At 44.7% G+C, this 14,073-nt stretch overlaps 1 protein-coding gene across 3 annotated transcripts in view; it reads right to left on the bottom strand.

Moving 5' to 3' along the window:
• BABAM2 (BRISC and BRCA1 A complex member 2) overlaps positions 1-14,073 on the bottom strand; it is a 1,270,030-nt gene that overhangs the window by 965,252 nt on the left and 290,705 nt on the right. For 2 of the 3 annotated variants that reach the window (XM_069608725.1, XM_069608724.1), the window contains exon 6: positions 4,274-4,348. The exons of the other annotated variant lie outside the window; for it this stretch is intronic. In XM_069608725.1, coding sequence (XP_069464826.1) covers positions 4,274-4,348 — 75 coding nt within the window. The remainder of the gene's footprint in view (positions 1-4,273; positions 4,349-14,073) is intronic. 3 annotated transcript variants of the gene reach the window in all.

The following is a 14,073-nucleotide window of genomic DNA, read 5'->3' on the forward strand; positions in this document are numbered from 1 at the left end:
TAGCTGCATAGAAATCATTATTAAATAAACATTTCCAGTTAAACATGTTTTACTCGCTTATTCAATACTCCCATTGGGAAATGGACTTACATTTTCACTTCCCAAAAAATCATTTTACTCCCAACTTTAAAAAATAGGGATTAAATTACTCCCACTTCAAAATCTTATCTGGAGCACCGCCTATACCATGTCAGTATGTTAATTCTGCGCACTTCTAAACAAAATGAAAGAATTCCCCCAAAATGTCTTTTCAAGGCTCAGATAATCTAGAATTTCATATACACCAGACATATCAACACATTTACATACAAGATCACATTATATGCATTTTTATTAATAACCTTTTGTCCTTTAGTTTCCAGCTGATGTTGGAGGACCATCCTGTGCAATAAGTCTGCTCTCCATTGCACGCCCGTGCCCACCAGGACTTCTTATTGCCATTTTCACCTTTTCCATCTGTCCCCAAGTCCCTTCCGCGATCCTCCTATCCCCACCTCCCAGTCCGACCTCTCCCCAACCAGAGTGGTCAGCGCTTGAAGCATGTGATCGCTAGGTTCTCTCTTCAGCTAACCACACAGGGCAGCATTGCCCAGGCAGCCGGCTAAGGGCTCAAGATAAAGGGGAGCTCCCTAAGGCTGCTCCCACTCCCTGTTTGCCCACGGACGCCTGCCAGCACATCCTACAGCGACAATTCCGGTACGGTGGTACGGGCGGGGAGTACAGCCATTACTGTGCTCTGGTAAAACCCTGAAAATCTTACTCACATTACTACCACCTGTTCCTAACTATGTGATGGTTCACTTTGTACACTAGTAGATATCCAATGTGTTGAACCATGCTGTGCTCTGTGTAGCTATTATGTTAAACCTTCCCACACTTTCTAGATAACCACTGTGCAGACAGTGTGTTGCACCTAGGTTGCACGAGTCCCGTGGACAGGCTGTTTTGCATTTAGATGGATTTAGGGGTGCGGGCTATGTGTTGCATTCAGATGGATTTGGGAGTGCGGCTATGTTTTGCACTTCGATGTATAATGAGGCTGAACTGAGTCATTCGTTGAGTATAGCCATTATATTGAAACTTGTTGCACTCTAGCCGCAGGCACAACCCCACGCATCAACCCCATACACCAGACTAAAAGAAGAAGCACAACATCCCTGCCATACGTATTCAGCTCCTTTCAAGACAACAAATATGAACTGTAGCTACACACGACTATCCTCTCACATACCCCCTCCAGACTCTCTCTCTGGTCTACCCCTCTCTACCCATCCACATGCCAATCAGACATGGGTGGCTAGCAGGGACTGTGAAGCCGCTCTACTCCTCGTATTGTCTATAATGCACACACATAGTAGCACCTCCTCGAATTTCCCATACCTTGGACTTCGGTCCCTCCGAAGGCATTCAACCTACAGTGTGTTGTGACCATACCTATGGTGAAAGGTGCTATACAAATGATGAAATGAATGAATGAAGCATGCAACCATATTTACATCAGATTTACCTTAACAGGTCATCTTATTTCAGCCTTAGCATTTTACGCAGTAGGGGCCGAGCTTCATCTCGGTTGAACAGATAGTGTGCTGTGATATGAAAAACAAATAGACCTGGGAAGATTTTTCCTCTTGTTTAAACTACTATCCTTATCTGGAATGCTGCAAAGTCATAGTACCGCTATGCACATCTTCTATTCACTTCATGAATCTGCTCTGAAAGAGTAGTGTGTGGACTTTTCAACACGTGACTCCATCCATACAGACAATCTTTCAGCATATAAATGACTGCTTTACAAATACTTTGAGTTTGCATTTGCAACCTAGTAGACAATGGGCCTCATTTCGAGTTTGGCGGAGTGGCAAGAAGTGGTAGTAACAGAATTACCACCACTTTAACCAGTCTGCCAAATCTCGAGTTTGGCCAGGATATGGAGGAATTACCTCCAGCTTAATGCGGAAGGTAAATCCTCCACATTACGGCTGATAAATCGGTGAAATTACAGCTGATGGGAATTCTACAAAAATACCCACCGCTTGTAATCATGCAGTAAACCTACAGGACCAGGTGGAGGTCACTGCAATTCCGTTTGGTGGTAGCTCGGTGGAAATACCGCCTAACTCGTAATGAGGGCCACCGCTTGTAATCATGCAGTAAACCTACAGGACCAGGTGGAGGTCACTGCAATTCCGTTTGGTGGTAGCTCGGTGGAATTACCGCCAAACTCGTAATGAGCGCCATAGCTTTTAGGAGAATGGTAGCAATTTAAGGAAAGAGAGGTTGATATCATATATACATGCACTGCAATACTTTGGTTTGGAAATACTCGTGCATTACCATACGATTCCGGTTTCTCAGAGAATGGTGCTTGAAAGGTGACACTTGTTTGAAGTATGAAGTGTTAGGTGTTAAATTAAGAGGAAACATGCAACCAAAAAAAAGAAGAAAAATAGGAAAAATATTCAGTCTTGCCTCATGGGAAGCATGAACAGTTACTAGAATCAGATCATTAGTGTTGCCAGGTTTTCAAGAAGTATAGGGAATACCGGAAGAAAATTTTAGGATAACACAGTTTTAGCTGTAGCTCGTAGGTGGTACTTTAAGCCCAAACTATTTCATTGAACTACATGTAGGAGTGAGATAGAATGTGAGGAGGGATGCACATAGTGTGGGCGTTGCTTGGTAAGTTACCCACCTATAGCAATCTCCACCCACTAGCTGCCCCTCCCTGCCCAAAACACATCCTCCTGCGATCTCGTTAAGCTAGCTCTATCAAGCTGTAACATCAAACGTTGGTCTGCCAGTGTTATCTGCTGAGAGTTAATGCATTCATTGCAACTGTATATAACTACAGGTGAAGTAAAAATGTCTTATCCAAGTGTGTATTTATGTGTGTTCCTTGGACTTCTGAGCTGTTAAAAACGAGAAATCAGAAAGCCAACAGTTTCATATGGTCAGGTAATCTCTCCATTTGCCAGCCGCTACCATATAATGGACAGGTACACCAAAATTGTTGGCTTTGCCAATGCCGGTTTAGCTTTAGCATCCTTGTCCTTAAGCAGTTATGGCACAAGTGAAAGGTTTGTCTTCTACCAAAAAAAGCAATCTAATTGCACCGTAGAGTCTGTGAAAGGAAATGCAACCTTGGAGGGGGGGGGGGGGGGCAGAGGAGGAGTTGATGAAGTAGCCATTTGTGAGACTTATTCCGCCCTGGTGTGGGGTCTACTTCTGTGTGCACCAGCTTTAGGTGCAGAGTGTGGGGTCTGACAGAGGTGGAACTAATCATAGGTATTATTTTAACCCTACATGCTCTACCTATGTGTACTGAAGTTCTCACTCGGAATTCTCACGCTCATGGCTTTAAATGACGACCTGGAAGGACATATCATCACGGTCTGTTCTTTCCTGTGTCTCTGCTCCAGCAATGTGCGTGCACTCTTTGTTCCATCAGCTACTCATCAATCCGCGATCATTCAATGTCTACGCCCGTGCCGAGTGGCCGGCCCTGTTCTTAACAGCCAAGAGTGCACTCAGTCTCTTCAATAATTGTTCTGCTATTAAACAACAGTCGATGGAAGTTTACTCTTTCCGACAAGCTATTCACGATGTCGTCATCTAGTAATACCTCTACATGAAAACACCACAATATATGTGTATAATGTCGAATTGTGCTATGCTGAGGTTGCTATGGGCTGTGGAGGATTCCAAGAAAGAGACTTGATGGGGCTACCCCCCCAACTAGCCACGCCATTCTTCTGGGTAAGCGCAGCACACCAGCTTGGACATGGACCCCAATTTGCCAAATTACATTTTCAATGGATGGTGTTAAATGGATGGAAACAAGCAAAAGGACAGAGAAGGCCGAACCGAGTCAGCAATGCATGGTCGGGCGTTCCCAAACGGGGGTGGTCCACGCTTTTAGGGGCTTCTGATAGACGGAGTGGGGGGGGGTGAATCGCATTAAGATACATTCTGGTCGATGAGGCATTGAGGCTGGCAGGGCGGCTGTGCTCAGATGCAAAGAGAGAGTCACTGTCATAAAAGACAGGAGTGTCAAACCCAGCAGGGATTGGACATGTCTCGCTGTGATTCAAAGAAAAACAACCGCTAAAGCCTGTGCAACCCTGGGAGACACATTCGCTCCACTTCGTTTCAAACACGTGCATGAAATTCATTGTCTGGAAAAAGCAAAGACATTCTAAAATACATGCTCCGCATTCAGTCCTTTAGCATTAACATGGAATGCTTTTACGATGCTTTCTTAAATATATTTTACCTTGAGAAGGTATGTGGGGATGTTGCTGAAATCCACTGGCAACTTCAAAAGGAAGCGAGCTGAAAATTCACCGGTCTGAGGAGAAAGAACACAGAACAATGAGAGCCGAGGAACAGCGAGAACTCAATGAAACAGCGCAAATGCCTGCCACATGCCAGGCGGGGTTGGACCGGTTCAAAGCGACATGTTGTAAACACTTCACAGAAGCGCGCAGGAACAGCGCTACCAGCGACTGTTGCCTAGTAGCACCGCAATGCATGGCAGCGTCAGTCTGCAACATGATGGCAATTGATACGCACGAGATGCTACACCCGTCTCACTGCAGTGTACATGAAAGATACAAGCACAGAGCACAGTACCAGTTCTGTGCCCCTGGTTGAAGGGAAACATGGCCGCTATTGGACCAGGTACACATCCAATCCAACCTTCATTATTGCCAATTATGAGATGTACGGTATCCTCCACTAAGGGAGATTGAAAACAATTTTCCTCTTCAAAAATATTGTGCGTCTTCCACTTAGCGTTTTCTCCCACATACCCCACATGCACAGACACATGCTAGAACACAGGCCTAACCTAGATCACCTCGCGCTTGCCTAGACCATCCTTACCCTATGCAATCCCTTGCTTGCCACCGGGGAAGATCCAAAGACTCCCAGGCGTGCAATTGCAAGGTGGTTTCTGACCTATTTAACAAGCCCTTCACTGAGGTCCTCTCAAGCATTTTGACACAGTCACCACCACCACCGCCGCTGGGGGCAAACCGACCTAAGTGCTTAAGTGCTTAACAACCTAGCTTCCAAACTCATAGGGGAACTGGGGAGATTCAATTGCCTTTCAAAAAAGCTTTACTGTCTACCATGGATCCCCACTGGTCCTGCATAGTGACGGCACTAGAGCGATTAGCAGCGTGCAATGGTTTACATCACAATGTACCCTTCAATGTTCTGGTTCTTCCCCAGGAGCTGCTGTAAAAAAACAATCTGTGCAGACCACGGAGATGAGGTTCCTCGGGGGTCAGTACCATCTCGCATACTCTTCCCTATTAAAATGGCCCACTGCTCACAGTGTCACGGCTAAGGCATCAACAGACAACCCGAGACTGGGAAAGTTTGGTTCAAAGGGGGTTATCTTGCAACAAAAGCAGGCAAATGTTTTAGGATTGACTTGGTAAGGGAATAGAGGGTAACCTATGCCCACATGCCCCCCACTCCCTCCCCAAGCTGACATTGCATGATCTGCTCCGCCCGGTTCCCTCCCCTGGTTCCTTGTAGATCCCCTACACTGCTGTTAACTCCCCGCGCTCTTGGATCTCTGCTTCCCTCACTGTGTACTTCCCCCTATGACTTGTAAAGCGGTCAGTTGCTTGCGGAAGTTAGGTCAGAGTTCAATAAATGTCTAGTAATAATAATAATAATTACATTAATTAATAATTAGCAATTCCAGTTTACTTAAGGACTGTAATCCATCACCTCTCTTCCCTTGCGCTCGACCTCCTGGTGGAAAGGAAGTAATTACCATTGCTTGGGATTTCACATTTCCCTGGCACCTCTTTCTTGTCTTGGCCGAGTGATCTCCCTGGAGGGATACTCCTCCTTCAGTGCTCGATGGGTCCTGGGGTCATGGTTCAAGCAACCAAGCTTTAGTTGAAACTGCGCCAGACATCTCTATGTCAAGGGATTGGGGCACAGGTGCCCCAATGCCTTTAGTAGACTTAGCCACAGTCTCTGAAAGTAGTGGACTGGTGCGAGTCGTATCAGGCAGGTGCCTCAAGGATTGGACCTCTTCTGTGTCTCCAGGATTTCTTGACTCTGCCCCCTCTGCTCAATAACTGAGCACCCTCCTAGTGTCCACCTTGTCGCCCTCTGAATGAGAGGGCCCTCTGGACATCTTGTGAGGGGTCAGAAATGCGAGGCAGACAACTTTATAAAGGGTTTTCATAAGCAGCCATTTTATTAATTAAAAGGGTGTGATAAACTCCTCGCTATCCCCAACAAAAACAGGATTTCCCTGCCTATCAAACAAAGACTAAAGGAAAACACTAACAAAAGGAATCTGTCCCTTATACTTATACAAACCTCAAACTCATAAATGCAATTAAGGTTTAACTAAATAACAATTATGCTGAAACAGGAACCTGATAACCAGATATCCTTGTAACCAGTTTTGGATTCCCTTCCCCAGGTTCAAAGCAGGATTTTCCAAATCAAAGTTCAAAATAAGAAAGTTCAAAGAGGAAAGTGCAAAAAAAAACTCGCCATTATCAATTGCTATTGGAATCCCCAGCGGATGTCAACCGAAACCTTCTGTCTAAATATGGGGAGCACGATAGATCAGTTATATGAAGCATTCAAGGACATCAATATCATCATATGCGGTGACCTAAACGCGAACTGCAGCGAGACAAACAGCACAACCCCGAAACGTTCAGACCACTCTCAAAACCGAGGGAAAGCGTGGAACGAGTTGATTTCGGGAAGAGACATCCAAAACATCGCAACGCTATTCCCAAACCAAATCAATATTCCGACCTGGGAATGTGGAGAGTCAAAAGCCTCAATAGACCATATTTGCATGTCAGCAGGCATGATTGACTCAATGACGAGTTTCAGAGTTGAAAAAACTAGCAACAGTGATCACAACCTGGTCACCTGCTCGTGGAAAGGTACAAAAACAACAAAACTAAGATACCCTCTAGAAACAAAAGCCAATAACCAGAGCACTAGACTAAAGCTCACAGAAAAGGATATAAAGAAATTTAGACTTGCAAGGGGAAACCAACTTAAGTCAAACAAAAAGGAAGACATAAAAGAAAGACCGGACTACACACCTTACCTAGTACTATACAGAAAACAAAGGGGAACACCCAATCAGGTTTTCAACCACCAACATGCTTTCAACATTGAACTGGTGAACCAAAGAAAACTGACCCGGACTCTAAGGAGAAGAGCCAAAAAATCAAATGCCAAGTCAGACTGGGACCTTTGGCATAAAGAGAGGAAGAAATATGCAAACTGGCTAAAACATAAGGCACTTCAATACCAGATAGATGCAGAGGCGATGATGAAAATTTTGGAGTAAAAAAATTCAAGCGCATTTTGGTCCCTTCTTAACAAATCGACCATTGTGAAATCTGCACCTCTGTGTAATGCAGTATCGGAGGAGAAATGGATAACCCACGTCTCATCAGAATTCGAAGAGGCTGAAAATCCAACATCGCTCGCACCAGAAAACATCTGCACAAACTGGATAAATGTAACAAGTCAGGAACATATAAAAGCAAAGATCATGAAGCTGAAGGCCTCCAGAGCCCCGGGACCGGACGGGCTCAGCAACGCAATGCTAAAACAATTTCCCACACAATGGTCAGAGGTATAAGCGAAATTTTTGAAGAGTGTGAACATACTAAGAAAATCCCAGATTCATGGCTCAAAGCGGTTATAGTCCCAATCTACAAAAAGGGCGCCCGCGAAGACCAGGCAAACTACAGACCAATCGCCCTTTTAGACGTCATCGGCAAAATATATGCATCTCTCCTGCTAGACAGCTTCAGGGTCTGGGAAAAAAACGCCAATTTCAAAGACAACCTACAAGTGGGCTTTCAAAGAAACAGATCCACTGGAATAAACATCATGATTATTAACATCCTAACGGCCAAGATAAAAGAAGGGGCCCCAAAGCTCTATTTAGCTTTTATCGACCTATCTAAGGCTTTCGACAAAATAGACAGAAACCTTCTGTGGGCAAAACTCCAGAGCTGGAACTGTCCATCGCAAGTCCTGGAACCTATAAAAGCGCTCCACACAGACAACACTGTCAGAATCAAACTCAGCCAGGAAGGAACTCTGTCAGAAGAAATTAAGATAACACGTGGGGTTAAACAGGGTTGCCCCCTAGCTCCTACTCTCTTCATTTAATTTCTGAGCGATTTCCAACACGCCGAAAAAGAAATCAGGTGTTTTCCACCAAAAATAGGCAACACCAAGGTACCAAGATTACTATACGGCGACGATATTATCCTGATAGACCAGACAAAAATTGGTCTCCAGCGGAAACTAGATAACCTGGCGAAGTACATCAACCATAACCGCCTGATCATTAATAAGAACAAAACAAAAGTGTTGGTTCTCGAAAAAACACAGAGTTCAAAATCCAAACAACGAATACTCTACTTGGAAAAAGAAAAGCTAGAAACAGTAAAATCGATCAAATACTTGGGAGTCGACCTGGACAGCACCAAAACAGCTCAAACAATGCAGCGAACTCTATGGGATAAAGCAAAGCGGCTAGCATCACAGACCCGACTGGTCGATAAGAAGTTTGGGAAATTCTCCCTGACACCTGCAATAAACTTCTATAAAGGAAAAGTGATCCCCGCTCTGATTTATGGGATGGAAGTATCACTCTCAATGCCAACAAACATCTGGACAAAACTGGAAGGCCTAGTATGGAAATCAGTTTTGGGAGTCCCAAATTCTAACTCAATGGCAGCGATAAGAAGGGAGCTGGGTTTGGTATCACTCGAATCCATGGTGGATCAAGCAGCAATTATTTTTTTCAGGAAAATTATCCTAGAGGAGTGCTCTCCAGTCATCGCTATGATCAAAGAGGAGATGGATTCAGCCAAATGTGCAGCCTTGGAAGTATGGAAGGAAAAAAGAAGAGCAAAATTACTAGAAATTGCGTGCTCAGAGAAAGAACTGAAAGAAAACCCCGACAGAATAAAGAAAAAAGTAGTTATGATGGACTGGATCAGAACGCTATATCTCGCAACAAAAAATAAACTTCTCACCCATCTCCCCCCAACTTTCAATAAAGTGAAATCGCCAATCAAATACTGCAAAAAATTCCCAGATAAAAGGAAACTAAATCTGCTCATGAAAGCAAGATTAAATCTGCTACCTACCAAAGAAATACTTTTGATAAGATCGACTTCAGAGGGGGCAAACTGTCGATTATGCAACAAACCAGATACAAAAGAAACCTTAAAGCACCCGATACTCAACTGTGATAATAACAAACAGAACAGAAACACGTACCTACTTCCCTTGGCTGAAAATCCATGGATATTTGAAGAAACAGAGATATGGAATAGACTGATTTCGGGAGAATCTACAAGGTGGTCGATGGCCATGGCGAACTTAATTGAGGCAACTTTTAAGCAGCTAAGAGAAAGTTCTGCAACAGTGACTCCAAGTGTAGTAGAAGATTCGGGCACAGATGACAGGGAGACTCCGGTCCCAAGGATCAACAAACAAACAATCAACAAACAATACTTAACAACTTTGAGCACGGACACTGTTAACAGGGCCACATAGCCAGGGTCCTTATATCCTTATATCCGAGGCGAGATACAGAGACAAAGAAAGAACGACAGAAGGAAACAAAGGGAAAGATAAAGATAAAGATGAAGTGTCAAACTGTTCGATACATTTTTCATATTTTCTTTTCTGAATAAAATAAATAGAAAAAAAAAATAAGAAAGTTCCTTTTAGTAGGCAAGTTCTGCTCTCTCCAAAAGTCTTTCACTTGGTCTTTGGCAAAGTTTTCACAACATGAACAACTTATAGTCAATATTTCAGCATAACGTCTCCTCCTTGAAAAACAAACACAATCCTTCTTCATCAATAACAATGTCTTGTCAGGATCGTTTTACCACAATTCAGCAAGCACATTAGTAGCCTTGCCACTTTCTTTCCTTCACAACCTTCCCACGATGCTGTACTTCAGTGTCTTCTTCCTGGTCCACTAACCTGCCAGGACTACCACTAATAATCCCTTTCCTGGTATACTCACCTGCCAGGATAAAAACGAACACTGCTACAGGTACTCTGTGGTGAAGCTTGCTTCAAACCTTTACAAAAGTCTTTAAAAAACATTGAGATTCACAACGTCTTCTGTGAGGATACAATACAGGTCAGTGCCGCTTATTCCACCGATTTATTTGCCACATGCAATGCAGGTTATGTTCCTCTCCTCCTTGATACCTTTCACAAGGAGGGCGGCTGTCCTGCTGCTTTTGATTCCTTACTTTCACATCAAGTAACTGCTAACAATGTCTCTATGTTATACTCGCCCTTCTTTGGCTTAGACAATGCTTGTAGGTGTCTTGCTTAACTATTTCCTCTTCTGGGATAAATGGTTACAATCTTTGTGCAATATTGCCCTCTTTTCACTTTGCCACTGCAGGTTTTTATCTTGGTTCAATAATGCCCTCTTTTTGCTATGGCAATACTCTTTGCTTTGCCAATAATAGTTGTAACCTTTCTTTTCTTGACTTCTTTCAAAGTACTTATAACGCCAATATGACTTTCTTGCATTAATTCGGTATTCAAAATATTTATTAGCAGCCAGTTTGTTTGTTTGTTTTATTATTTGGTAATGCGCTCCAAGCCCACGGGCAGCTGGGCGCAACAATACAAGTATACTCGAAACTTAGTTACATAGCCTGACACAGGCTGTTGCAAAAACAGAGGAAGTTACAACAGAGGAAATCAGAGATACCGTACATATAGGATCATAATGGGTGAACATTAGAGGAGTAACGTCTTGACATATGTATAGCATGATCAGCTAGGTAAGGATGAGTATCGTTACATATTGTCATGCAACCATTTGAGAGTGTTACATCTAAATCTAGTGTAGGGTAATGGGCATCTGATGGAGCGTTCTGGCGTTACCTAATAAAGGCCAATTCATTGGTCTCTCTAAACGCATCCGCTCGATCCGCTGCCGCTGCCACTTCTGCTTCTTTGGTTGACTCCTGAACGTCTGACAGGTTCGGTCGTATTCCGTGCCGATCGGGAAAGAAGCCTTTCTTGTTCTTGATGCACTCTGGTGCTCTCCAGCCACCTAAAAGGCACGAAATAAGTAGTGCCTCTCTCTCCAAAGGTTAAGCCTGTCAAAACACAGCATCCTGCTGCGCAACCTCTGCACTTCAGGTTTTCAAACTTGAAGACCCTCTCAGGACCGACATCCACTTCAATAACATCGGCAGCTCCAGCGTCTTTGTTTCTCTGCTGCTGCAACTGTGGCGGGCAACGTCTTCTACAGCTTCTTTATCTACTGTCCTGCACCTGAAGGGGCTTTAAATATTCAAATGTCCCACTCAGGTGTGGGTCATCAGAACCACTACCCTGCACATAACAGTTCTGAGCCTCTGAGCTCCTCTTCCTCGTCCCAGTCCCTGGAGCATTATGAGACTGGAAGTCCCTAATGTTCTTGTTCCTTTTTCCTCCAAAAGCCTCATTCTTTTAAAATGGCTTTAGAAATACAATTTTAGTAGAGGTCTGTACAGCGATTACTGGTTAATTCTGGGCTCTATAGCGCATACCTAAGGGGGAATCATAACCATCAAAAGTAGGGATATGTATTCTCCGATTCCTACATACACCATTCCCCTGTTGATCAGAAGTGAAAACCCTTCTAACAATTTGGGTAGTTTTGGGAAGGAAAGCCTTACTCTGACAGAAAACCATTAGATATTCTGGCATCATGGAAATCTCTCCCTTCGAAGAAGATATATACTGCGTCTCTCCTAGCAGAGCCATCCTATTCCCTTGGGGGCCTTTCCCTCCCAGGTGATCAACCCCGCTAACACCACCCCCAAGGTTAGGATCAGGTAGCAGAGGCCTTCCACCAGCCACCAATGAGGAGACTTTAGACAGGGATTCTGTGAGGAATCCGTAGGATTCACCACAATCTCCTCTCACTTTCGAGTCTCTTCTTTTCCCACTTCCTCACTTTCAGCCTTCTTCTTTCCTAATGGCTGTTTCTTCACTATGGTCTCTGTGTTCACCTCCTCTCCTCCTACCCCTTCGCTCCTTCTTCCCTCCTCCTTTTACTCCTGCACTTCTTTCCCAGTGCCCTCCTCTTGTGTGTGATTCATCTTTCTCCCTCCTTGTTTTCTTCTTCATCTCCTGGCTCCCCTTCCTCTTTCAACTCTTTCTTTCTCCAACCTGCTCATTCTTAAATGTCTGTTGCTTTTCACTCACCTCCACTCTCCTTTTCCTCCTTCCCCCTTTTGATTCATTACTTTCTCCTTCAAATTCTTCCTCTGCACATATTCTTTGCCTTCCTATCTCCGCTTCTCCTTTCTCACCTCACCCTCCTTCCTCTGCTCTTAATTTCCCCTCTCGTTTCTTCTTCCTTGACCTCCTCACCTCTGTAGCTTTCTCTCCATGTTCTTTCACTCTCCTTCTCTTCCTCCCTTCACTTCGTCATCTCATTGTCCTCTTCACTCTGCTCCTGAATTATTCTTCCATTCCTAATTGCTTTCCTTCTTTCTCTCAGAGATCATGAACGCCGGACCATGCACAGGTGTGGAGCCCAACTAGCTGAGTGAGAGGATTGGCTCTCCAAATTTGAATGGTAACCCGTAACTGGTAATTGTTAGTCAACACATCCCTTCAGGGATCGCCGACTAAACTCTTAATAAGGCTGCCAGCCATTTTGTTTGCAAAATCCTCAATTACCATTGGACCTTTTCCCAGAGTTTGCTAGTCCATCCCCAACATCTCCTGTATATTCATGAGCATGTGTCTCTCAAGCTTGCAGGCCCTTGCAGTGAAGTAATTAACTTTCCTTTAAGCCCTCCATGCACTGAGTCACTGGTGTAGGTTTGGCTGTGCAGGGCTGTAGGTCCTCACATTCACACGGTCCAACGTGGGTCAGCAGACAGGTTCTTACAGCCAATCAAGACAAAAAAAAGGCACGCTTTCCACTGATAACCGCAATAGTCCCAACAAAGGCTGCAGATACAAATCCTTTAGAGGCAAGGTAGTGACAGGATTTGTACAGGCAAATGGGCTTTGGGAAATGGGACAGCAGGGCAGAGTTGGGAAGAACCACTCAGTAAAGGGTTAGGAAGACACTTAGTATAAGAGACTAGGTACTGTGAGGGTTAGGAGCTATGCTGGTGAGGAGAAGGTCACAAGCATTTTCCCTGCATCGCCTTTCCTACCATGTTGAGAATCAATTTTAACACTTCTAACTCATTCTTTTACCAGGGCCTGGAATCCCTTGCCCTGATCTGGGGTATTCTTCCTTTCTGGGTGTCCATCCTTCACAAGGTCCAGTCTCCTCCTTTCTTGGGGTCGCATAGAGTTTGGAGAGAAGGGATTCCCTCCATGTCTGGTGATGGACTTGGAGGATCCTCCATTTACCTCCTCTGGGCTCTTTTGGATTGGTGTTACGCTTGATGCAGTGCCTGCCCATCCCAAGATAGCAACGGCACGACGCCGGCGTCAAGACATCACAACGCACACGCCGATGATCCGTATGTGAAGCCTGCAACGGTTTGTGTTTCTCCATAATTGGAGCTACTGCGCATGTCACAACGCTACAGAGTGCTCAAGTCTACTGTCCTTGGTTTTGCGATCCGTTCCTTCCTGCCACCTGTGCCCTGGTGCTCCAGCTCCTCCTTCTTGCCCCTTGTGGTCTTCCTTCTTCCTGCCTTACCTTCTGCTCGAGTTCTCCTGCTTCCTCCTGTTCTACCTTCCCACCAAGCTGCTGCTCATTGCTGCCGATTCCTTCCGGTGTCTCCAACTACTACACTTTATGCATCACTGCCGTCAGTGCCCTCCTGCTGCTCCTCTTTATTCTTAATTGGGTATTTATAAATCGTCTATACGCACAGTGTTTCAAGGCACAACACGACAGGGGTGCTGGAGGGCGGAGGGACAGGGAAGGAGAAAAACCAAAACGGTTTTACTAGCCCCTGGGACATTCGGATCACGCAAGTGCAGTAACAAGAAGTGCAGGGGAGAGGGAGGAAGTGCCGGTCAGGGCAGAAGTTAAGC

The sequence above is a fragment of the Ambystoma mexicanum genome, chromosome 4q (assembly GCF_040938575.1).
Source record: "Ambystoma mexicanum isolate Mex_15411 chromosome 4q, UKY_AmexF1_1, whole genome shotgun sequence".
Taxonomy (NCBI): domain Eukaryota; kingdom Metazoa; phylum Chordata; class Amphibia; order Caudata; family Ambystomatidae; genus Ambystoma; species Ambystoma mexicanum.